This window comes from Glycine soja, chromosome 17 (genome assembly GCF_004193775.1).
Source record: "Glycine soja cultivar W05 chromosome 17, ASM419377v2, whole genome shotgun sequence".
In the NCBI taxonomy this organism is placed as follows: Eukaryota; Viridiplantae; Streptophyta; class Magnoliopsida; order Fabales; family Fabaceae; genus Glycine; species Glycine soja.
The window spans coordinates 34,036,235-34,062,889 of NC_041018.1; the positions used below are offsets into that span (position 1 = coordinate 34,036,235).

Below are 26,655 nucleotides of genomic sequence, written 5' to 3' on the forward strand. Positions count from 1 at the left end.
AATTATAAATTTACCATCTCATGTAGTAATTGAAAGACAACTCACAAGTTTGGCAAACATAAAATCAATTTAATTGTATTTTTGTTATTTCTAAGTAGGAATAAGTGTTGAAACTCTTTTTGTGGACCTCTACTTAGATTTCCTTCAATGGCTGTAAGTATAACTTTACACTTTATCCTCTAAACATATCATTAATCAATGGCTGTTCATCAATCATGGTTTGATTGAATAAAGATGCACTCATGTTTAGCTTGCCAACATATTTCAGCTTTCTTCCTAAATCTGCTCTTTTTTTCTCTTATTCAGTTTATTGCTTACGATTTGGAATAGTGACAAGTAAAGACAAATCACAACTCACGGTCATCCAATTCCAAGAATAGAGGTTTGTTCCTTTCTTTATAGCTAATTATATTGGCTACTTCTTTTGTTCATTTATTCAAGATTTAAAGAGAAATAACATATCTAGAGTCTCACTTGTAAGACACCAACAAAAAATGATAGAGATATGCCTGATAGTTTTTCCACTGCAAGGAGAGACGAAGAAAGTGCACATAATGCCTACTCTAAGACAAATAAAAATGACCTAGTTAAAGTATTAAAAATATTTCTATTATCCAAAAAAGTGTTCAATATTAATAAACTAAATTTAGTTTGTCTATCATGTAATATAAATAATTGTACGTTCTTGATTGATGCTCATAAGAAAACTCTGCTCCTTGGGCTCATTGTTGTGGAGAAAGAGATAGAAAAGAGAATCATATGCTGAAAATGTGTCAATGGACACTATGGAAGTACGGACAAAAATTTATATATGAATCTAATAATGAATATGCAGGTCCTAATTTCGTTCATGAAAATATATGCGTTGACTTGGACCTAAAATTGTATGCATAATGAACCTGTAAGCTATATTAATAGATTACTATTGTTAGATATATAACATAAAACCATGTGTGTCTTCACCTAACAGCCTAACAGCTTAATCTTTTGACAGAGTTGGTTCATGACAATTCAAGTTTATAACAAGCCCCCCTTAAGTGAGAGCATATAAATCATATGCACCAAGCTTGCTACACAAATAACCTGTGATTGTGTCAATCTCTTGTGATTGTGTGTAGGAACAAGGAAGTAGGAACCATTAGCCTAGGTGACATCTGGTAAATAACCAGATTGAGATAGTTTGGTGTGGCCATGACTATAGTTCTAATAGCAGCCATGATATTAAAAGTCCCTTTTTGTCAACCTAAATTCAGTTTAGTTAAAAAAAATTCAGTTCCCTTCTCCCTAATTTTGATCTCATGTTTCCCACTTTTTTCTCCAATCTCTCTTCATTATCTGATTTTATTTCAATGATTCAACTCTCTCCATAACCTGTCCTGACATGTTGGAATTTTCTTTAACCTAGTTAGATTGAAGACGAGGAATATCAATAATGAGGCATAATATTTGGCCTAAATATAGTTCATTCTATACTTCAAATCAAAATTTGCAAACCTTTGATGCTGCTACTTAGAGCACGGGAGAAAATGATCGAAAGCACTGGAAAAACTAGATTGGTAATTTGGTATTACCACCTACTGTATTATTCAATCATAAGAGCCAACACTTAAGAAAATTGAACACAATACCACACTCCAGAGCCTTCACCTCCTCAGTAGAAGATCCCCTTCTAATTGGCTCTCAAAAACCATGCTTCCATCCCCTGTACACAGCTAGTATTCCTGCTACCTGTACAGTAACTAATTGCCACCTCACTATTAACTCCTAACAGCCCCTTATTTCTTTCTTCTTATTTCTTTCTTTTGGAATATTCTTTATGTACAGTTCAGTGGTTTTCCTAGGACCCAGGTCCAACCCTTGGTCCATAGCCTGCTCCACTTCCGTTGGCCCATATTTTATTGTAAGGAATTATTCAACATTAATTTTATCTATTGCAGTTTGGTGCTACCATTTTCAGATCATATTTAAACTAAATTTGTACTGTTTTTTGATATTTTAATTTCAATCTTACTCCTAACCTATAAATATTGTGAGTTTAATCTTATTTCAAATAGTTTTCTCTTTTCTTTAGGCTTCTGAGTAGGGGTGTCCAAATCCAATTCAAACCATCTTGAAGATTCACATGAGAAATTATTAAAGGAAAAAAAATTGTCTAGTTTATAACATAGCTGAACTGCATAATTTGTGAAATTGAGAGAACATACTTTGGCACCCCTAAAACATGCACTTTGGTCTAGAACTAGTACTACTTATCTATGATTCTAGTTAATTAGTTTGATTTTTAAATGATAATTAGTTGAATTTTATTAACTTTCTGATAAATTAAAAAACTTGACATCACATCTGCTGAAAATTAACTAGGACTACAAACACGTACCTAATAGTCTAGATACTTTCTACCATCCAATAATTTCTCATGCATGCACCTCCAAAAGACTAGGCAAAGCCTGCATACTAATTTTCCAACTCCTCTGGCTATAACCTTTTTAAGTGATTGCTATCATGAGTCAGAAAGGGCTTTAAGTTTCAAGTGTATTACCAAACCAGCCAAAAGAAAAATGGAACCTAAATTAGAAATTAAATAAATAGCAATTTGAGTTCTAAAATTCAATATTTTAAAGCTGTAAACATGTTTTTCTCTCCAAATTGTTCAACTGATCAACTTATAATGGGTGACATTGACAAGCTGGCTTAATGATGACTATAGAGTAATTGGCGGAAAAGACGTATATATTTGGACTTTATGTTAGAAATAGTAGCCAAGATTCTTCTCATCTGAAGCAGTTGAGATTCTTGTACTGTTATCAATGTATGTGTCTTGGTCTGGTATTTTTTCTATTGCTTGACAAGTTGCTTGCTTCACAGTTTCATGCTATCTATTCAAAATGAGGAAAATGAAACTGTATTTGTACTAATTCGATTCATGTATACTGCAGAATTTGAAATTAATAGTTGAAGATTCATGGTTTGCCTGTTTAATCCAATTCTATTTTGTTTGTTTTCTTATTTTAGTAAAAAGCACTACTTGTTATTTTTATGTCAGAATCAATGTTAGAAACTAGTTAAACCTAGGGAGAATCAAGGAGGAAACTTCTAAATGTTTGCCATCAAGTTAAATGGGAATGAAGTTACTGATGTGGTGCTTATATAACACTAAGAAACAATTTTATTGATGTGGTGCTTATATAACACTAATAAAATAGGCGAAGAACCCTAACTTAAAAAACCTCTTCTCTTCAAGTAACGCGTCTTTCTTTCTTCTTCAACTAATTTGCATTAAAAGTATCCTCAAGTAACTAAGAAAGCAATCAAGAAAGAAAGCTTCTTGTATTCATTCATTCATTCATTATGTGTGTGTGTGCAAGTACAAAATTTATTTCTGGAATCTGAGGTGTTTCATATAGCCATGTTGCTTACTTGCTTTAGTATGTTAATTCGGTTAACAATTTTTTGGGTAAGTAGCATAGCTTTGTTTTACTATTCTTTTAGCATATTAGTTCTTCGGGTCAATGGAAGACCCATTACACCCTTCAACAGAAAATTGACACACCGAGATGGTGGAACAGCAAGTAAATGTAAACTTATGTTATAAGAATAAGCCACTGAAGCTACATAATCTGCCACCACATTAGCTTCTCTAAAAGCACGAATTTATTAATTGTTAACAGAATACAATGACATTATTTTATCCATGTAGCTGGTCTTACCTAGTGGAAAAGGCTTCTATTTGTTTTTGTTGAATAATGTTAGAATAAATGAAAAACATCCAATTGTATCTCAATTATATGTTAAGATTAGTTCCATATTTTATTATTATATGAATTACCTCCCAGGATTGGCTTTCATATTTCCTTATTATTGACAAGAACCAAGAGAGAACCAATCCTCAAAAACTAGCCATTGCAGTTGGAGAGCCCAAGGCCTTTTTAAATTGACACTCAAATCCCATATTTGCAATGTGGGACTCCAGCCCCATACCTTGCAATTGGATTCTAACAATTATCTCATGATTTGTTTCCTATTTAATTAGGATTATGATAGATTATTACTATAAATAAAAGTTAGTGCTTTATGTTTTATATTATATTGTAACATATTATATAAAATAAAGTGAACATCAATTGGATTCTAACAATTTGAAGGTTAAATTCTCACTTTTTTAGTTAGGCAACATGTCACACACATTGCTATAGTATATTTAAAACAATAAACTAAATGTACAAAAGTATAGAAGATTAAATATTAAAACATAATAAATAAAATTAGAGTAGGGATAGTTGACACTAAATGAGAATTCAGAAAAAAAAACATGTCTACAAATGAGTTGAGTTCGCAGCTTGACTCTAATACAAACTTTTCTTTTTTACTGGTATTCGACCCGAACCAAACTTATGAGCAGTTGTTAGCTCAGTTTGATTTAAAATTATAACTATTTTAGATATTTTTATTTATTTATTCATTTACTTTGTACAATAAAATTTAGTTCTCTTGATGCTTCTATTGTGGGGTTATACATTGTGTGTGGTGATAGTACACAGGTGGTGGCTTCGGGAAAAATGTATGGAGTTGGTGGCATTATACACAATGTTGCTTACGCAGATGATGTAGCAAGGGTTTGTGTTGACACAATTTATGATGGTGACGCCAGTGTCCCGTTTCCCACTGCAGAGATTCAGTATGCAGGGACGCGAGTAGCACATTCATTGCATGGCCCAGACATCTAGTGAAGCCTATAACTGATGTAAGTAATATAATTATCGCCTTGCCTAATGTCATTTAATTTAATACACCATTTGTGATTAATTTTACTACTTATTTTCTTGTACCATATAGGATTCAAATCATAATGCGCGTTTGCCAGTTGGACGTCTTGGTGAGGCTGAGGTTGCAGCGGAACCTGATCCGTTGGGCGAATTGATGAAGACATTGTTTTACGTGTACAAGAGTCCAGTGGAAGTGCCGTGGGAGGCGACACAATTTGGACTTCCTGATGTTGGGGCAAAATTTTTCATCACACATGCTGATCTAGCGGAAATAATATCAGGTGACAAGTGTTTGAACATATCTATCCTGCAGCTGTGTACCATGTAAGTCATTTTTCGTCAACCTTTATGTTTGATTACGTCATAACCAAAATTCTTGAATCTAAAACATTTACAATATTCATGACTTGTGTTGCAAATAGTTTTATGAATAACTGTGGTAGAAGCAAAGTTGATCAGTCACTGTATGGTTTGTTGGAGCCTCAATCTATACACAATGCTAAGGACAGACGTGAACAATGCCAAGAATACATTCAAACATGGGTCAAGGAATCACAAAGGCAGTTGTACTTAGGGGCTTACTTGCATCAGTAAGTTGAACTGTTGTTGTAATTAAAGTCATTTTTTTTTGCTTGAATAAAAACCTAATTGTAATTGTCAGCTTCAGGGCACATTGGCAACTATTTGTTTTGTGTCCAAGGGAAAACACGGTTGTTCGGTTTTGTTCTCTGAGGAAGAAGCCAGATATTAACATCAAAGCCACAATTAACAGGTTCTATTCAAATATACAAATGATGGTCTGTGGAGGTAACTGTTGTTACATATACAGAAATAATGGTTGTCATATATATGGTTGTTTGTATTTTTTTTACTAGTGCAATGAAGACAATAACCAGTTCTTTCCAAGGCATGTCTAATCAAGCTGCACCTTGGTGGGTTGAACCAAAGGTTAGAAATTATTGAAGTTCTACCTGTTTCTAATGAAGTGTTTGTACATGTTGAAGTCTTGTATCTTAACTAACAATTTTCACTGTTAAATTTAGAGTCATGTCCAAACTGGAGCGTACGAGTGCGGATATTATGTCATGCATTGGATGTGGTGCATAATGACTGGTGGATTGAAGGATGACTGGAACAAGGTATACGTAATGCATGGACTTACGATTGTAGGTTTGGTTAATATTTGTTAAGTTACTAATAATGTCATCAATTCTTAATTTTGTAGTGGTTTTCTGATGGATCACCGTTAGACGTGGAGGCCATCACCACACTTCGCCAAAAATGGGCAACATTCTTTTTAAGTATTAGGAAAAGCGGATGCTAAAGAGGATTTTCATTATGTAGTAGAACATTTTTAGTGTCATTACATCATTTCGTTTAAAATTTCAAACAATTGTTTCATCTGATTATATGAAAGGCACAATTAAGGTCTCCATTGTTTATGCTTAAATTGTTTTAGTTTGTGGTTTTATTTTATTATAAAATTTTCATTTTAATAGGATCAACGCAATTATTAGTTCATAGATTCCCTTATCGGCCATATGAGCTCTCTATTACAAATGTTATTTGTTTGTCTACATGGTAATGTCTTAAGCAACATAGAAAGGTGACTTTTGTTAGGGCTCATGTTTAATTAATTTTAGCACTTGTTTAGCTTGCTTCAAGTGTGATGCACTTGTTCAGTGTACTTGCATGGTGCATGTTAAATAATCGAAAGAAACAGCTAACAACGTAGACTTGGATGGGCTCGTCGTTATTGGTGGTGATGACTTAAACACTAATGTGTGCCTTCTTGCCGAGAATTTCAGGTTTGTAGCTGAATTTTATTTCTGTTGTAATCTGTGTCTTAGGACATTTCCATTCATGAATATGCATAGTCATCCTACAGGTTTATTTGCCATAGTCAATGGACTTCGTTTGCCCTATTGGCTTTCACTGTGCCACTGAAATCTCTGCTCTTCTTACTCTTCCTTCACCTCTTCAAGTTCAGGTAATCTCTTCATTCATATTATACACCTTTCTTAACCCTTTTCATTATGCTCTTTTCACTCTTGAGGAAGATTATCACAACCTTTTGTCTGCAAGAGGGTGCAATGGTATCACTGTCAAACAGGATGGCAACTCTGGAAAAGGTTTTTATTTTTTTATTTTCAATTTTAATAATTCTGTCATTTGTTTATGTTCCATAAAGCTGTTAAATTTATATATACTTCATTCAAATGTGAAAAGGATGTCAACAAGAGAAACGAAAAAAGCGTAGTGGAGTGTCTTGTATTGTCTCAACTCTCTTACTTGGTCATTTTCATTATTCTGATTTGCATCACTGAGAGTAAAAGCTTAAAAGAGGATCCTCTCAACTTTAATGTGTTGTACATCACCTTAGAAGTCATCAGGCAAGGAACTGACCTCTTTTCTCGAGTAACTAATCAATGAAAACTATATATATTAAGTGAAAAAAATGTGTATGCATGCAGTGGTTATGGTAACGTAGGGTTCTCAACGGGATACAGCTGCGCTAGGCAATTGAAAATTGATGCAACGTGCAAAGATTCATGGGTTGGATTCTCGGGTAGGTGGAGTAGCAAAGGCAAGTTCATCCTTATCTTGGTCATGTTCTTTGGGAGGCTCAAGAAATTCAACATGAAAGGTGGCAAAGCATGGAAGCTCTCCTGGCCAGTATAAGATTAACAACATAAACTTCATTCACATAGTAAGCAAATAAAAAAAAAAGAGCATATTTAAGCTGCACGCAGCAGTAGTATAGTGACCACTTACCAAAAATTTATTCAGCCACCAAAGCAAATTAAACTATATATGTATAAAGGGTGCAATGGTATCACTTGTTGTCATTTTACCTTTCTCAGTGAGGATTCAGTAATTTCATTACCCATTAAATTGACAGCTTAATTTTTAATGTAATGTAGGTTGACTGTGATGAGCACAAGAGTTTGTGCAGCAAATATGGAGTCTCTGGGTACCCAACAATTCAATGGTTTCCAAAAGGATCTCTTGAACCCAAAAAGTGAGGAGATTTTTGTCTATTGGAATATAACATTGACACAATTTTATATCTTAATTCATAGTTATTTACCTGTCATTTCACATTTATCATTCCTTTTGCATTCAATACTTGATTTTGGAAAATTCCCATAGGTATGAAGGGCCACGCACTGCTGATTCACTTGCTGAGTTTGTAAATACGGAAGGAGGTACTGCTTGAGCTTTTGAAACCTTGCGCTTTAATTTCTATGAAGCCGAAGGCATTGTGATATTAACATGTTTGTGTAACTTCTGAGGGAATGTATTATCTTGAATTGGACATATCAGAAAATTAGCCATCTTGCACCAGCTTTTGAAAAAAAGGAAAAATATTTTATGTAGGAAAGATGTTACCAAGCCACTAAACTTTTTGGTTTCATTCATATCTTACATGAACATCACTGTCTACACACTTTCCGAGTTTCCCTATATTTTTTAGTTATGGTGATGTTGAGGATAGGCATCAATACAATTTGGTTTTCCCTTTGTCTTCTATTATGTGCTTTTGGCTTGCAATTTTAATGGGATTTCCTGACTATGAGATTTGCTCGCGGGAACAAATGTGAAGATTGCTACAGCTCCTTCCAATGTAGTGGTGCTTACATCTAAAAATTTTAATGAGGTTGTCTTAGATGAAACCAAAGATGTCTTGGTTGAGTTTTATGCACCTTGGTACTGACTAATAATTTTCGTATTGTTTCTATTTTTGTCTTCAATTCATGTTGTGGTTTGGACTAAAATTTGGTAAAACTTAGTTTTACATTACACACTGAATATTGTGAAAACACTCATACTGCTAGATCTAATAAATTTTATGATTCTGCTAGGTGTGGACATTGCAAAAGTCTTGCTCCTGTAAGTATATCTTTGAGGATTTCTTGTTATCACCTTAAGGTCGGGGTTGTTAATTTTTGTAAAACCAATAATGTGAAACCTGACTATGCTCTTTTTTTCCTTCAGACTTACGAGAAAGTTGCCACAACATTTAAATTGGAGGAAGATGTAGTAATTGCAAATTTGGATGCTGATAAATATAAGGATCTGGCTGAAAAGTGAGTTTTATTTACCTGATATGAAGTAGTTGTGTTTGTTCTGAGTGAATCAAAACTTTACAGGTGAAGGCCAGTAGAAGTAAAATTATTTTTAGAGGCCCTAGACTGATAGATGTCCACGTTGCATAGTGCTTATTCATAGTTGTCTTTTTTTCGAGTCATAATGTGATGGAATATATGAATCATTACCTGTTCAGGGACTATATTTCTGTGTAATTTAGATATGGGATTTTATAGAATATAGCAACAAGACAAAATAATATAGGAACTGAAACATATGAATGTGTTAATACTGCTAATAAATGATACTCACTTGCCTATGTTGATTGATTGATTGATGCAGTCCATTAGTCTTGCGAAGGCCGACGAGTTAACTCTAATGTATGAAATATATTTTTCTATGGCTTTAACATGAGCATGAAATTTATTTTTTTCATATAGTTTAATCAGGTTTTCGTTTTGGTAAGCTAATATAATTGAGGAATAAACATAATTTCAAAGAATTTTTTGATATTTACTCATGCTGAATTCTTATGTCTTCTGCAGGTGCTATTTAATTTCCAAATGATGCAGTTGTGATGATTCTAGCACGCATGATTAGAATGTTGGTTCTATTGATATGGAGATGTAGCATATTATGAGTGTCGTTGATATGAACGTTTTTTTAACTTTTTGTGGACTGCAAAAATTCCTCCATAACAGGATTTCTATTAAATAGATCATCCCCATTTATTGTTATTACTATTATTATTTGACTAAATTACTAATAAAATGTTTAATTTAATTTATTTTTAAAAATATTTAATATGATCATTTCTTCTAGAATGAAAATCTAGTATAAATTTGCTTTGACAGACTTATTAATTTCTTGCATCATTTTCATTTGATAGTTTTGGTTCCCATCAAATTAAAAAAAAAAAAACAAAAAAAAGGAAATATACCAAAAAAAATTAAAAAAGGTAAAAAAAAAAAACAATACTACGACGGTTATTCTATAACCGTCTTAGTATATTACACTTACTACGCCGGTTACTTCAAAACCGGCGTAAAAAAATTAAAAAAAGTTGGTAATACTACGACGGTTATAACACAACCGTCTTAGTATATTGCACTTACTATGCCGGTTATTTCAAAACCGGCGTAAAAAGCCATTTTTGCATGTCACATATGAAGACGGTTATCTTACAATCGTCGTAAAAAGCATAGACATACAACGACAGTTATTTAAACCGTCTTTAAAATATTTTCACCTTTTACGACGGCGGATGTTACGACGGTTAAAAACCGTGGTTAAAAGCACTACTTAACCGACTTAAAAAGACGTATTTCTAGTAGTGTGGCAAAGTTCGAAATTAGTACCAACAAATTCTATTATGGGAAAGGAAGATAGATTTCCCACTTTGGGAGAGTCTTTTAGAATAGTTAGATTTGTTCAGTTTTTAATTGTTTTATTTTTCCTTGTTTTTCACCTTTTCCCCAATTTACCTAGATTTTATTTTCTCTTCCCTGTCCTTTTTCCTCTCCCTCAATTTTCTCAATCTCTTCATCAACCAACTATCAAAGATATTTTCGTCAGAAATCGACAATCCCATTACTCTATATTCCAGCTATAACAGCTGACTTCTTGATTTTGATAATCGGGCTTTGACTATGGCTACAATAGCAAAAGGAATGACAATCAAGTGACTTGAAGAGCCTCAAGTCAATGGAATTCTCTGATCTCATTCTATTGAACCTATACTGCAATAAGTTCTTGAGCATTATTCCTAAGTTAATTGAAGAGTTACCATTGTTGGAGGTGTTGCAACTTCAAGGTAACACCTTCACGGGCAGCATTCTATGTAGATTGGAAAAAAAAAACTCATTTTTTGTTTATTTTTCTTTGAACAATTTAACTGTCACTCTTCCTCTTAACATGTTATGGGAATCATCTTCAGATTCTAATATCGAATATGAATTTTCTATCTGCACATATACTCGATTCAATTGTTAAGTGTAAGTTGCTACACAAATTAGCATTAGAGATAATTTTCTTTGTGTTTGGATGTAGTAATTTAATAGGCGAATTCATTTTTTTAAAGAATTTAAATGATTCATGATAAAATAGCTTGTTTGGATATAGTATTTGAAAAGAGATTTAATTTTTAATATTTTTATAAATCATTTTGATTGATTAAAACAATAAGATTTCAAATTCTCTAACTCTAAATCACGTTCTTGCTCGCGACTCTTTCTCGCTCAACACTCACAACTATGGGCGACTAAAGTTTTTATGGCCGATATCAACATAAGTTATTTTTAACTGACGTTGGCCAAAGATTTTTCGGTCAGAATTTTTTTGTATGATGTCAACCAAAGCTATTTTTTGTCGATGTTGGCTAAGATTTGTTTTAGATGATGTTGGTTAGGGTTATTTTCTCACTGACGTCAGTCATGAGAAAATTTTGCTAACGTCGGCCAAGGATTTTATTCTTTTTGTCGTTGTCGTCTAGGTTTTTTCAGTTGATGTTGACCAATGATTTTTTTTGTCGACGTTGGTAAGATTTTTTCTACTGATATCGGTCATGACTAACTTTTGAGTAGACACCTATTAGGGTTTTTCAGCCGACATTAGTTAGGTTTTTCTAGCCAACATCAACCAAAGCTATTTTTTAGCCAATATCGGTTAGGGTTATTTTTTAGCTGATGTTGGCTAGGGTGTTTTATCTGATGTCAACTAGATTTTCTTAATTGACGCCGATTATGATTTTTTTGCTGACATCGACTAGGGTTTCCTGGCTAACATCAGCCAAAGCTATTTCTTAACCACATTAGCTAAGTTTTTTGGTAGATGTTGGCTAGGGTTTTTTCTGCTAATACCAGCTAGGTATTTTTGTCCGACATCGGGTATGACTATTTTTAGTCCACATCGTCTAGGTTCTTACAGTCGACATCCACTAGATTTTTTTCGGTTGACATCGGTCAGAGCTATTTTTTAGCTAACATTAGCCAAGGCTATTTTATAGCTGATGTTGGGTAGGGTTTTTTGTCCGATATTGGTCAAGGCTATTTTTTAGCCAACTTCGACTAGGGATTTTTCGGCCAACATTGACCAATGATGTTTTTCAGCCGACATCGGGTAGGTTCTATTGGTCGACATCGACTAAGCTATTTTTTAGCCGATATTTGGTAGATTTTTTTGTCAACACCTGCTAGGATTTTTTAGGCCCATGTTGGCTAAAATAGCCTTGGTCAATGTCGTTCGAAAAGACCCTAGCCGGTGTCGGCCAAACAAACCCTAGCTGACATTGGTAAAAAAATGTAACCAACATCAGCTGAAAAATAGACTCAACCAACGTTAGCCCAAAAATAGCCTCGACTAATGTCAACTGACAAATATTCCCAGCATACTTTGACAAAAGAAAAACCCTATTTGATGTCAACCGAATAATAGCCTTGGTTGATGTCGGTTTAAAAACATCACTAATTTTGGTAAGGCAAAACAATCCTAGCTAAAATTATCAATATTTTGTATTTATAAATTATCAAAAATTGAAAATATTTTTTAATTAATATTTCAAAATTAGATTGTGTTTATTTTCTATAAAGTTTAATATTAAAATTTCATCCATTTAAAATATAAAATTGAAATTTTACATATGGAGTAAATTGAATTGCCCTATCCAAATTAAGAATTTAAAATGAAAGAAATTTGAATTGATTTATCCAAATAAAGCTTTAAAAAATATATGAAGGAAATTAAAATCAAAGCAATCAAATTCTAGACATTTCAAATTCTTTGAAATTTTGAAATTCCTGATCCAAACACAAGGTAACATACTCATGGGACATTTTTCTGGCAATGGTTTTGTTGCTGACAATTGTTTGGATTAGTCTCTCTAATAACATGATCATTGGATCACCCATTATTGGAAAGTTTACCAACTTGTAAAGGCTCTTCCTAGACGAAAACCGGTTTTTAGGTGAAATCCGTGAGAGGTTGTGATAACTCTCTTAGATTGGTCTCAGCCATAAAGAATTTTGTGGTGAGAAGTGTTTGGACGAGGGAATTTAAAATTCTAAGAATTTCAAATACTTCAATTGAAATTCTTTTTTTTTTTAAATTTTGTGTTTGGATAAAAAATTAAATTGTGAGGGTGAAAGAAAATGAATGCAAAGAGAAGAGTATCATCGGCGTGAGGGAAGAGTCACGCAAGTTCGAGAATAGGATTTTGGGAATTTTCAGGTGGAAGAGATGATGAATATTATACAGGAAATACGCGAATATTTTTTGGAAGATTCTTCTGTCAAGAAGAGAATTTCAATTTCTCACATGTTAGAAGGAACTGAAAATTTCACATTTTTAGTTGTTTAAAGTTTTGTTTTAAAATTCTAAAAATTTAATTTTTTTTCATAAGAAAAACATCCAAACAATAAATTTTAGATTAAAAAAATTTAAATTCTCTGAAGAAGTACTTTCTTCAGTTAAAATTATCTATCCAAACGTACTAAAAAAATATTATTACCTGCATTTGTTGGCCGATTTACTTCACCTTCTCGAAATGAACTCGTTGGGTGTATTCCAAGCTCCATAAATTTAATGGAGGATTTAATTTTAGTTGATTTTTCATAAAATCAGCTCGCTTGGTCTCTAGCACTAGACTGTTTTCCAACTTTGATCGCATCTCATTTTTACGGAATCGTGGGATCCGTAGCCCTTATTTCGGTCCCCCTAAAGATGCAATTGTCAATTACCCTCACCATCGTTACATCAAAGGCCATCCTCTCTCTTCTTTGAAAGTCCTTAATTTTCACGATTGGACTACTGGTGTGTTTGATTGGAATTGAATCTGATAATTGACCTTTAACTATTTTTATAACAGTAAAAACAATTTTTTTTTATTAATTTGTCAAATATATACATTAAAAACTATATTTAAATTAACTAAAACATAAAAAATTCAAATAAATGCTTAAATAGGCAAATAAAAATACTAATTATATAAATAGAAATTCAGATCCAATTTTTTTCGCTAAACAAAAAAATTATTCAATTTTTTTTCTCATTTTCGTCTTTATGTTCATCGTTTTTGTTTGAAAATTAGAAAATGAAAAAAAAGTTAATGTGTTCGTTATTCTGTTGATTCTCACAAGACTCTTCCTCTTCTTGTCCACGATGATGTTGCTCTTTCTCTTTTTTCAATTACTCCATGCAACCTCTTTCTCAGATGGTGTGCTACTAACCTTCCAAGCTTCGGTGACGGGTCCTACCAGTGCTCTTTCATGGAACTCCTCAGCTTCACATTGTACTTGGTTTAGGGTAACCAGTGACCGGGAACATGTCAATGCACTTAGACTAAGCTTGCTTTCTATCTTCGGCACCAACAAATTGGTAAACCTCCTTTTCTTTCATACTTCTCTCCCCCATCCCTACCTTCCTCACCACACTCTCGAGCCTCTGACGAGGTTTGCAGAGATGAAGAACCTCACTATGTTGAACCTCTTCCAAAACAGATTGCCTGAAACTATTCCCATGTTGGTTGGGCACTATACTCGGATCGCTTGGGAAGTGTAAGTCACTTCATAAAATTGTTATGGGAGAGAACTCCTAATGGTTCTTTTCACATAGGCCTGCTTGGACTTCTGGAATTAGCCATTGTTGACCTTCAGCGTAACATTCTTACAGGATATTTTCCCAAAATTGTTCGGTCACTGCTATTATTTGGATTATTCTATCCAATAACAAGCTATCTGGACATTTGCTTCTCACTATTGGGAATTTCAGCCACTTGGAGAGGCTTTACCTTGGTTATGATGAGTTTTCAAGTGAAATTCTTGTTGATATTGGGATGTTACAACAACTCTCTCATATTGATTTAAGCTACAATAAATTCTCTAGTGAGATTTCGAATAGTATCTGTTAGCAATTCACTCGAAGTCCACATAAGGAGGCCCAAAAGAGATACAACACGCCCTGCATATCTGCAAGACTATGAAACCTGAAGGAATGGCACCAACACAAATAGAAATCAGTTGCAACCAATTACACATTCTAGAAATAATAATTGTTAGAATAATAACTTGTTGTAATTTTGTTATGCGGGTTTGTTATGAATTCTGTTATCAAAATAGTATATTAAGAAGGTTGCAAGTAATGAAAAGTAAGTAAGAAAAGTTTACCCATATCAGTTCTTTACAAGAGGCTCCTTGTCCTCGAAACAAAGCATTACTTGTCCCTCACCTCTGCTCTTAACAATAGGTCTGACCTGCCATGGCCGAACACGCCACGCGCAAAACCACTACCGATCGCCTCAAGGAGGCTATTTCCCATCTTTCTGTCAACTAGACCTCCCTCACTAACAAACACTCCGACCTTGTGGATAAAGTCGATTCCATCCTCGACCGCCTCAATCATCTTACCTTTCACACCTCGCCTTCCACTTCCAGTTCTGGCCCCGTCCAACGTACTCCTGTTAAATTGGATGTTCCTCGTTTCGACGGTAGCTAGGGACGCGATGGGCTGGATCTTCAAGATTTCTCAGGTGTTTGAATACCAAGGCACGCTGGAAGAAGAGCGCATCACTGTTGCGTCCTTTTACCTGGACGATCCTGCCTTAAGCTGGTACCAGTGGATGTTCCGTAATGGATTCATCACTTCCTGGTCTAGGTTCTTACAAGCCCTTGGCTCTAGCTTCTCCCCCTCCTTCTATGACGACCCCAAGGGGGCCCTCTTCAAGTTGTATCAGCACGGGTTGGTCAATGACTATTTGGCCGAGTTTGAATGTCTGGTGAACCGTGTCATCAGGCTTCCACCATATTGCCTTATCAGCTACTTCATCTTCAACCTCGAGCCAGACATTCGTCGTGAGGTATTGGCCTTGCAACCAATTTTGCTACCCTAGGCCACTGCTCTTGCCAAGCTGCAAAAGGACAAATTACGTGACCGTTGCCATCTGCCTCAAACTTCCCCATTTTCATCTCCATTACCCTCACCTTCTCTTGGACCTAAACCTAAGCCCCCTTTTGTCCAACATACACCCGACGAAAGGGCCTTCCATCACAAGAAAGGATTGTGTTATAATTGCGACGATAAGTGGAGTTCCACCCATCGTTGCAAGGGACACATCCTTCTCTTTATCGCAGACAACAACCCTTCCGAACCTTCACCAAAACCTTGTTTTCCTCCTTCACCTTCCCCAAACACTCACCCCATGCCCGACAACCCTTCATTTACCCTTCACATAAGTCTCCATTCCTTTTCAGGACTCCCTACCCCCGATACCTTTCATCTCTTTGGCTTCAATCACCACACCCGCCTCACCGTATTAATTGATAGCAGCAGTACCCATAACTTCATTCAACCTCGGGTCGCCAACTTCCTCCACCTACCCACCGCCATGACTTCCCCATTATGTGTTTTGGTTTGCAATGGGTCTATCCTCGATTGAACCCACATATGTCCCGCCACACTCCTGACCCTCCAAGACCACTAATTCACCGTGACCTTCCATGTTTTACCTATAAGTGGAGCTGATGTTGTTTTGGGCATTGAGTGGCTAAAGTAGTTTGGGCCCATTACTACTGACTACACCTTCTTCAATATGAAGTTCAATCACTTAGGCCAACATATTGAACTCCATGCTGATATTGATATTGGGCCTACTCCAGTTTCTATGCCCTAGGTCAAGCGCCTAATCCAAACCCGGTCCACCTCTGCTATGTTCCACCTTTGCTTGTTACCCATGATAAAACCCGACCCACCAGCTCCTCCGCCACACCCCTTTTCTAGCCATTGAAGCTCTGCTAACCAAATACCACACTCTTTTCCAGAACCCACTACCCTTCCACCTCCATGACAAGTTGCTCACCGCATTACCCTGCTTCCCACAGCCAATCCCGTCAATGTATGCTCATACCGGCACCCATACTTCCAAAAGGAAAAAATTGAGAAGCAAATCTCTGAATTACTTTTGGTAGGTCTAATTTAACTCAGTCGGAGTACCTATTCTTTGCCGGTACTTTTAGTTAAGAAGAAGGAAGGTAGCTGGCGCATGTGTGTGGACTATCGCGCCCTTAATTCGATCACCATCCGTGATAGATTTCTAATTAATGTCAACAATTGATGAAATGTTAGACGAACTTGGCCACGCTTCTTGGTTCTCTAAGTTGGATTTACAACAAGGATTTCATGAAATCCTAATGGCTAAGGACGACATTGAGAAAACTGTGTTTCGTACGTATTAGGATCACTATGAATATCGAGTCATGCCATTTGGCCTGAGTAATTCACCTTCAACATTTCAAGCTACCATGAATTCCTTGTTACAACCTTCCGCAATTTTCTTTGATGATATTTTAGTCTACAAAGACTCCTTCCACTCTCATCTTCTTCTGTTGGATCAAGTGGCCTCGGAATAATTAAGAAGGGGGGGGGGGGTTGAATTAATTATTAATGTGTCTTGACTAATTAAAAATTTATCCTTCTTAATGTTACTAGATTCAACTAGGCTTTTACTACTAAGTTAAGAAAGTAAAGAATAGAAATAGAAACTTAACCAAAAGTAAAACGGCAATTAAAAGTACACAGCGGAAAATAAATAGTGTATAGAAGAAGAAGACAAACACAAGATTTATACTGGTTCGGCAACAACCGTGCCTACATCCAGTCCCCAAGCAACCAATGGTTCTTGAGATGTCTTTCAACCTTGTAAAATCCTTTACAAGCCAAAGATCCACAAGGGATGTATCTTCCCTTGTTCTCTTTGAACAACCAAGTGGATGTACCCTCCACTTGAACTGATCCACAAGAGATGTACCCTCTCTTGTTCTTAGTAAAACAACCCAAGTAGATGTACCCTCTACTTATGCCACAAAGGATGTACCCTCCAATGTGTTAGGACAAAGAATTCTCAGGCGGTTAGTCCTTTGAATCTTTGTAAGGGGAAACAAAAGATATCTCAGGCGGTTAGTCCTTTGAAATCTTTTGTTTAAGGGGAAGGGAAGAATCAAAACAATTCTCAGGCGGTTAGTCCTTTGAATTCTCTTGGAAAGAGAGAAGGGAGACACAAAAGAATTCAAGTGGTTAGTCCTTCTATTCTTTTGGCAAAGGGAGAAGTGAATGAAGAAGAAGAATAACACAAGTTTTTTGTCAATGAACTTTTCTTGAAAGAGAAAGTATTGAACAAAAACTTTTAGAAAGATGAAGTGAAATGAATCAGAAAGTTCTGTAAAAACGTTATTGAAATTCATGTCATGGTCACATATTTATAATCATTTGATGACTCAAGTTAAAATTTGTGACTCTTGGCAATTTCTTTAAAACTAACCACTTTAAAAGGTTGTGACTCTTTTGTAAACTAGTCATTTTTAAAAGTTGTGACTCTTTTTGAAAAATCTTTAAAAAAACTAGTCACTTTAAGAATTGTGACTTTTGGTAATTTATTTTTTGAAATCAGTCACTAGTAATTGATTACCATCAAGGTGTAATCGATTACACATCAACAGATGTGACTCTTCATGTTTAAATTTGAAAACCAAAACGTTTAGAAACTCTGGTAATCGATTACAAGTATTGTGTAATCGATTACACAAGTTTAAAATGATTTGAAAATGTTTTATCACAAGTTGTGACTCTTGAAATTTGAAATCTAACGTTTTAAAACATTGGTAATCGATTACATGATTATGGTAATCGATTACAGCTTTGTAAATCAGTTTTGAAAACAATGCTGACTATTGGTAATCGATTACTACCTTCTGGTAATCGATTACCAGAGAGTAAAACTCTTTGGTAAAAGATTTTGTGAAAAATTCTTGGGCTACTCAATGTTTTGAAAAACTGTTTTAGTACTTATCTTGATTGAGTCTTCTCTTGATTCTTGAATCTTGAGTCTTGAATCTTGATCTTGATTGTTCTTGAATCTAGATTCTTGAAACTTGATTGTTCTTGAATCTTGAATCTTGAATCTTGAAACTTGATTGTTGAAGCTTTTTTAATCCTTATTCTTTGGAACTTCCTTAACTCTTGATTCTTTGGCATCATCAAAATAATCTTGGAAGGCATTGCTTCCACATCTTCATTTGGAAACAATTTTCCAAACTCTTTTGCACGACCAGTTCTATCTTAAGAGCTCCAAGTGCATGTTTGCTCAGCACCAACTAGAGTATCTGGGCCATTTTGTTTCTTGTAAAGGGGTTGAGCCGGAGCCACCGAAAGTCCAGGCTATGGTGCAGTGGCCCAATCCGAAAACCCCTAAGGATTTATGTGCATTTTTGGGACTCACGGACTTTTACCGTAAATTTATTAAGGGGTATGCAGCCATTGCCAACCCACTCACTTCTCTCCTTTGTAAGGATGCTTTCACTTGGACATCCGCTACTCAAACCGCATTTCACAACCTCAAGGAAGCAATGACCCGAGCTCCTATCCTGGCTCTTCCAGACTTTAGTCTTCCTTTTATGGTCGAGACTGACACTTCTGGCATGGCAATAGGCGTCGTTCTTTTTAAACAAGGACATCCACTCGCTTTCTTTAGCAAACCTTTTGGACCCCGTATGTTACATTCCTCCACTTATGTCAAGAAGCTCCACACGATTGTCACAACTGTTCGGAAATGGCAGCACTATTTACTTGGCCATCCTTTTACAATTCCGACATACCATAAAAGTCTTAAAGACCTTATGTACCAGTAATATAGACCCCAGAGCAACAATATTATTTATTCAAGCTCTTAGGGTATGATTACTCAATTCAGTACAAGACGGGTGCGTCCAACATAGTCGATGATGCTCTTTCTTGCATTGTTTCTCCGACTAATGGCCAACGTCTCATTCTTTCCATGCCTAATTTCATGTTTCTCGACTACCTCCGCCGACCCTTCACTCTAGCCCAGCTTTCAGGACTCAGTTGGCTCACATACAAGAACAACCTTCAGCTTATCCAGATTTTCAAATCTCCAATGAGCTATTATTCTTTCAAGGGTGCATTTGGTTAGACTCCACCAACTCCTTCATTGCCACCTTACTGTCGGAGTTTCATTCAACCCCAATTGGTGGTCATTTGGGTGTTGCTAAGACCACTCGTTTCCTTCATTCCAGTTTCTTCTAGGATACTCTACGTCAAGATGTTAGGAAGTTTGTATGAAAATGCAATATCTGCCAATAAAGTAAGCCAATCATGCAGTGCCTTGCTAGTCTTTAACCTTTGCTAATCCCAACCGATGTTTGGGAGGAGTGTGAATATATGTATATATGATTTTGATGATGCCAAAGAAGAATCAAACAAGGTTGCTTCAAAGGATAAGCATTGTTTTAAGATTAATACAAGATTGCTTCAACAAACAAAGCCTTGCTTCAAGATTTCTTTAAGATCAAGTCTTTCCTCAAAACAAAGTGTTTCCAAGATATACAAGGCTCTGGTAATCGATTACCAGAAGACAAGTTTGAAAATAGTTGTTAAAAAGAGTTTTGAATTTGAATTTTGAACCTGTAATCGATTATCAGATGTTTGTAATCGATTACCAGCAACAGAACTCTTGAAATTCAAGTTCAAAAGTCATGACCCTTCAAAATATAACTATGTAATTTATTACCAGAAACCTATAATCAATTACCAGTGAAAAAATTCAAAAAAAGCTTTTTGAAAAGACACATCTCTTCAAACCATTTTGAAAAGGCACAAAGGACCTATATATATGTGTGTGTGTGATTTCAAAAAAGCAAGAGAGAGAATTTCCAAGAGAACTTCATTGCCAAATGCTCTCTCAACAACTCTTGGGCAAACACTTGCAAATTCATTAAGAGTTCATCCATGAACTTCAATTGTAATATCCTTCTCTTAAAGAGAGAATTCTTCTTCTTCTTCTTATTCAAAGAGATTGATTAAGGGACCGAGAGTCTCTTAAGTTGTAAGGATTCTTGAACATAAGGGATGGGTTGTCCCTGTGTGGTTCAAACATTGTAAAAAGATTTTTACAAAGAGAGTGGAAAATCTCAAGTGGGTTGCTTGAGGACTGGACGTAGGCACGGGAAGTGGCCGAACCAGTATAAATCAAGTTTGCATTTCTCTCTTCCCTTATCTTATTTATTTTATTGCAATCAATTTTGTCTTGCATGTTTAAAGAACATTATTAAATTGATTGTTGCTTCTTCTTCTGCATTCTGAGCCTATCATTTAAAGGGGGGGGTTAAAAGTTTGTTAGTGAGAAATTAATTCACCCCTTCTTAAGATAACTGAGGCCATTTGTCCAACAAGTGGTATCAGAGCAGAATTCTTGTCTAAAGTTTAAAAACTTCAAGAATAATTATGGCCTCATCTAACTTTCTATTTCCTAAGGGAAATTCTATTAATAGGCCTTTTATGTTCAATGGGAAAGGTCATCACTATTGGAAAACCCGAATGTAGATATTTATTGAAGCCATAGATTTAAATATATGGGAAGCCATTGGATTTGATCCCTTTATTCCTACAATGGTAGAGAAAACTGCAGCTATAAAAATATTAGAGAAGAAGAAGATGATGATTTTAGATTTTGTGAAAAGATTCAATAAGTTTCTGAGAAACAAAAGAAATCAAACATTGATCCAAATAAGAAAGAAGAAGATTCCTCCTTATCCCCAAAATGCTATGAATGTCATCTACCTGGGCACATGAGATTCAATTGTCCTGTCTCTAAAAGAAGAATGGAAAAATCCGACAAGAGGAATTTCAAAGAAAAGAAAGAAAAGAAAGCATACATCACTTGGGAAGATAATGGCATAAATTCTTCAAGTGATTCAGGAAATAAAATCATAAATCAAGGTCTCATGTTGAAAGACTATGAAAGCGGAGAAGAGCAAAGTTGATACATTAATAGCGGTTGCTCCAAACACATGGGGAGAGATGCATCAAAGTTTATTCATATTTCTCCCAAAGATAGTGAATATGTGATCTATGGAGACAACAAACAAAGGCCACTTAATCAACAAGCCCAACAAGTGATATCAAATGATACCAACAGGTCACTTGTCTTTGATTGATTACTTTTAATTGTAATATCCTTCTCTTAAAGAGAGACATTTTTGCCTATGATTGTTAACTTTTGATTGAGTTTTTGATGATTGTTCTTGATTGAGTTTTGATTGTCTTTGATGATTGTTTTTTATGATTATTTCTGCTTGAGTTTTTTATTGTCTTTGAAAAGGAAATGTCTTCTAACTATGAGACAACTTTGTGGAATCAATGACTTCCAAGATTATTTTGATGATGCCAAAGAATCAAGAGTTAAGCAAGTTCTAAAGAATCAGGAGTCAAAAAGCTTCAAGAATCAAGTTTCACAGAATCAAGATTCAAGAACAATCAAGTTTCAAGATTCAATCAAGTTTCAAGAATCAAGATTCAAGAACAATCAAGATCAAGATTCAAGACTCAAGATTCAATAATCAAGAGAAGACTCAATCAAGATAAGTACTAAAAAAGGTTTTTAAAACATTGAGTAGCACAAGAATTTTTCACAAAATCTTTTACCTAAGAGTTTTTCTCTCTGGTAATCGATTACCAGAAGGTAGTAATCGATTACCAGTAGCCAACATTGTTTTTCAAACTGATTTACAAAGTTGTAATCGATTACCATGACCATGTAATCGATTATCAATGTTTTAAAATGTTAGATTTCAAATTTCAAGAGTCACAACTAGTGATAAAACATTTTCAAATCATTTTAAACTTGTGTAATCGATTACACAATACTTGTAATCGATTACCAATGTTTATAAACATTTTGATTTTCAAATTTAAACATGAAGAGTCACATCTGTTGATGTGTAATCGATTACACCTTGATGGTAATCGATTACCAGTGACTGATTTTGAAAAATAAATTACCAAAAGTCACAATTCTTAAAGTGACTTGTTTCTGAAGAGTTTTTCAAAAGTCACAACCTTTAAGTGACTAGTTTTCAAAAGAGTCACAACTTTTAAAGTGACTAGTTTTCAAAAGAGTCACAACTTTTAAAAGGTGACTAGTTTTAAAGAAATTGCCAAGAGTCGCAAACTTTAACTTGAGTCATCAAATGATTATAAATATGTGACCATGACATGAATTTCAATAAAAAAAACTAAGACTGATTTCTTTCATGATTAACAAATTTCTTTCATAGAGTTTTTGTTTAATACTTTCTCTTCCAAGAAAAGTTCATTGTTCAAAAAACTTGTGCTACTCGTCTTCTTCATTCACTTCTTTCTCTTGCCAAAAGATTTAAAGGAATAACCGCTTGAGAATTCTTTTGTTTCTTCCCTTCTCCCTCTTGACAAAAGATTTCAAAGGACTAACCGCCTGAGATATCTTCTATTTCTTACAAAAGATTTCAAAGGACTAACCGCCTGAGATATCTTTTTCCCTTTCCCTTTATACAAAATATTTCAAAGGACTAACCGCCTGAGATATCTTTTGTATCCCCCTCACAGAGAATTCAAGGGACTAACAGCCTAAGAATTCTTTGTCTTAACACATTGGAGGGTACATCCTTTGTGGTACAAGTAGAGGGTACATCTACTTGGGTTGTCATACTGAGAACAAGAGAGGGTATATCTCTTGTGGATCAGTTCAAGTGGAGGGTACATCCACTTGGTTGTTCAAAGAGAACAAGGGAGGGTACATCGCTTGTGGATCTTTGGCTTGTAAAGGATTTTACAAGGTTGAAAGAAATCTCAAGAACCGTTGGTTGCTTAGGCACTGGATGTAGGCACAGGTTGTTGCCGAACCAGTATAAATCTTGTGTTTGTCTTCTTCTTCCCTACACTCTTTAATTTCCGTTTTTACTTTTGGTTAAGTTATTGTTTTTGTTCTTTACTTTCTTAACTTAGTAGTAAAGCCTAATTGAATCTAGTAATATTAAGAAGGATAATTTTTTATTTAGTCAAGACACATTAATAATTAATTCAACCCCGCTTTCTTAATTATTCCGAGGCCACTTGATCCAATAAGTGGTATCAGAGCAGATATCTTGAGAAAAGTTTCACAACTTCAAGATTTATGGCCTCCTCAAATTCTTTGTTTCCTGAAGGAAACTCCATCCATAGGCCACCTATCTTTAATGGTGAGGGTTACCACTATTGGAAAACCCAAATACAAATCTTTATTAAAGCCATAGATTTAAACATTTGGGAACCAATAGAAATAGGACCTTATGTACCCACCATAGTAGATGCAAGCACTAGAACAACAACAGAAAAACCTAAAGATAAATGGACTGAAGAAGATAGAAGAAGAATCCGATATAATCTTAAAGCCAAAAACATTATTACTTTTGCCCTAGGAATAGATGAATATTTTAGAGTGTCAAACTGTTCAAATGCAAAGGAGATGTGGGATACTCTCCAACTTACACATGAAGGCACCACTGATGTGAAAAGATCTAGAGTCAATACTCTTACACATGAATATGAATTATTTAGGATGAACACTAATGAGAACATCCAAAGCATGCAGAAAAGATTCACACACATAGTCAACCACCTTGCCTCCTTAGGGAAAACCTTTCCAAATGAAGATTTAATCAATAAAGTTTTGAGATGCTTAAGTAGGGAATGGCATCCCAAGGTAACTGCTATTTCTGAAAGTAAAGATCTTTCCTCTATGTCTCTTGCCACTCTTTTTGGCAAATTGCAGGAACATGAAATGGAACTTCAACGCTCAACCAAAAATGAAGAGACTGACAAAAGGAAAAGAAGCATAGCACTCAAAGCCTCCTCCTCAATGCAAGAAGAAGAAGAAGAAGAAGAAGAATCTGATGATGAAAAGGATTTCTCACTCTTTGTGAAGAAGTTTCATAAATTCGTCAAAAATAGAAGAATGGAGAGAAGCCATAACTTCAACAATGGGAAGAGATCCCAAGAAGTTTCTCCAACTCTTAAATGCTATAAGTGTAATCAACTCGGTCACATAAAGGCAAACTGCCCCTCAAATGAGTCATGGCCCGAGAAGAATGAGAAGAAAAGCTATAAAGAAAGAAGATCCAAGAAGGCGTATATTGCTTGGGATGACAATGACTCATCTGATGGTTCGGAGAAGGAGATCAACCTTCTACCCAAGGAATATGAAAGTGATGAGAACATCTCTCAAGAAGTTTAAGCAAGAAAAACAAAAGTCTGACTTCCATCTTTAAAGATCTAAGCACTTAAATCATGAAAAAGGTAACATCAAAACCATTCTCTTTTAAATTAGGTTGGTTGAAACTTTCCTTTCAACTAACTTGTTTATATGATGACTAACAAAATTTTATTTCTTTGTCTTGATTGATTGTTATTATGAGTATGTGCTTATATGTTTGATCGAGTTATTTTCTTTCTCGAAGCATGAAGTTTATTATTAAAACAAATACTTGATAGTGCCTATGATTCTTACATGATTTTTAGTATGATATGTGAATTACTTGCTTAAAAGTCATTCATAAAGTTTTTCAAAAAATCTATTATGTTATATATATTTTTTTCATATAAGAGCTTTTAGATATAAAGCATTTTGATCCCCTTTCAAATCCTTTCACCCTAAGAATTCATTCTACACTTAGTTCTGCTAAAATGCTCTCTGATAATCAATTACCACAATATGTAATCAATTACAGCGAGTCCATGCTGCTTATAAATTCAAATTTTAGAATTCACGAAACTGCAACTTCGTCTCTCTCGTGAAACCCTCATTCCCAAATTTTCTTTCTACCATAACTTACTCATTTCTTATCCAAATCACGTCCCACAAAGCCCAAAATTCATCTTTTTTCATCCTCTTTCATTTCAACCTATTGAAATTTTGAATAAGTCTCTCAAATGGCAGAACCATCAAAGAAGCGCAAGGGTTCTTCTAGTAGAAGCCAACGGCACTCCGAGGCTCAGGATACTCCATTTCCTCCTCCTCATTGTTCTCATCGGAAGAACAACATACACGGTACACTAACCTCTTCTCCTCTCGTTCTATCATTGACCCTAAGTTCATAGATATGGATTTCTTTTCTGATGAGATTTTCGAATGCACTCAAGAATTTCATAACTCAAATTTCATTCCCTTTATGTCTTTAAAACTGCCTGTGTATTCTGAATTGGTAAAAGCCTTTTATTATAACCTTGAAATTCAACAAAGTACCTTGATTTCTAAGGTCTAGGGGATAAAGATGGTCATTGACCAATCCCTCTTCTATGATTTGACCCAATTGTCTAGTGATGGTGTACCATTTGAAGGTGCACTGGATGATGATTGGAAGTGTGATTTTTCTGTGCATGATGCCTGCCGGTTGGTCTGCACCAACCAAGTGGATATGACCGGAAGGCTGCTTGTCGGTTCATTAGCTCTTGAAAGTCGCATCCTCCATTATGTAATTGTCTATATCTTACTCCCCATATCTTCAAACCTTGCAAAAGTTTCTGAAGAAGATCTAATAGTCATGTGGGCCTTTCATACCGGCCGACAAATTGATTGGGCACATCTATTCCGGTATCGCATGCATAAGGCATTGCGATTAAATGCTCATTTGCCTTATCCTCACTTAGTTACCTTGTTCCTTCAACATTTTAACATCCCTCTTGATTCTTAATCATATGTTCCAATCAAGAAATCTTTCTTGATCGGTGCTGCTATGGTTGCCTCCTTTGGTTACCGCAAAGAGCGTGATGGCTCTTAGGTAAAAAAGGGTGCTCAACGAAATGATGATGAAGGACACTTACCGATTGAAGGGGACTCTTCTCTCCTTCAGAGTATTTTGGACAGGTTTGATAGACTTCAAACCTATGTTGGTGAGAAGTTTGACTCCTTGGAACACCAAGTGGACACACGATTCGAGGAGATGAACTC

General features: G+C 35.2%; 1 protein-coding gene and 2 long non-coding RNA genes across 3 annotated transcripts; all 3 read left to right on the forward strand.

Annotated features, from left to right (window-relative positions):
- Nucleotides 1-6,669: 6,669 nt before the first annotated feature.
- Nucleotides 6,670-7,482, forward strand: LOC114391672 (probable cation transporter HKT7). Its single transcript, XM_028352650.1, has 3 exons — nt 6,670-6,753; nt 6,993-7,156; nt 7,238-7,482. Exons 1-3 carry the CDS (start codon nt 6,670-6,672, stop codon nt 7,443-7,445), a joined length of 456 nt encoding a protein of 151 aa, XP_028208451.1. The 3' UTR covers nt 7,446-7,482.
- Nucleotides 7,483-7,633: 151 nt separating this feature from the next.
- On the forward strand, nt 7,634-7,973 carry LOC114391991. The gene is made up of 2 exons (XR_003662221.1): nt 7,634-7,785; nt 7,917-7,973. It is a non-coding gene; the product is annotated as an uncharacterized LOC114391991 (long non-coding RNA).
- A 386-nt stretch (nt 7,974-8,359) lies between these two features.
- Nucleotides 8,360-8,856, forward strand: LOC114391992. The gene is made up of 3 exons (XR_003662222.1): nt 8,360-8,474; nt 8,630-8,657; nt 8,763-8,856. It is a non-coding gene; the product is annotated as an uncharacterized LOC114391992 (long non-coding RNA).
- Nucleotides 8,857-26,655: the final 17,799 nt, after the last annotated feature.

What these genes read in the sequence shown, in the direction of transcription:
- LOC114391672 (XM_028352650.1), top strand. Translation starts at nt 6,670, where the DNA reads ATGGACTTCGTTTGCCCTATTGGCTTTCACTGTGCCACTGAAATCTCT. An exon ending in CTTCACCTCTTCAAGTTCAG is followed by an intron (nt 6,754 to 6,992) that starts GTAATCTCTTCA and finishes AAATGTGAAAAG; the next exon opens with GATGTCAACAAGAGAAACGA. An exon ending in ATCACCTTAGAAGTCATCAG is followed by an intron (nt 7,157 to 7,237) that starts GCAAGGAACTGA and finishes GTATGCATGCAG; the next exon opens with TGGTTATGGTAACGTAGGGT.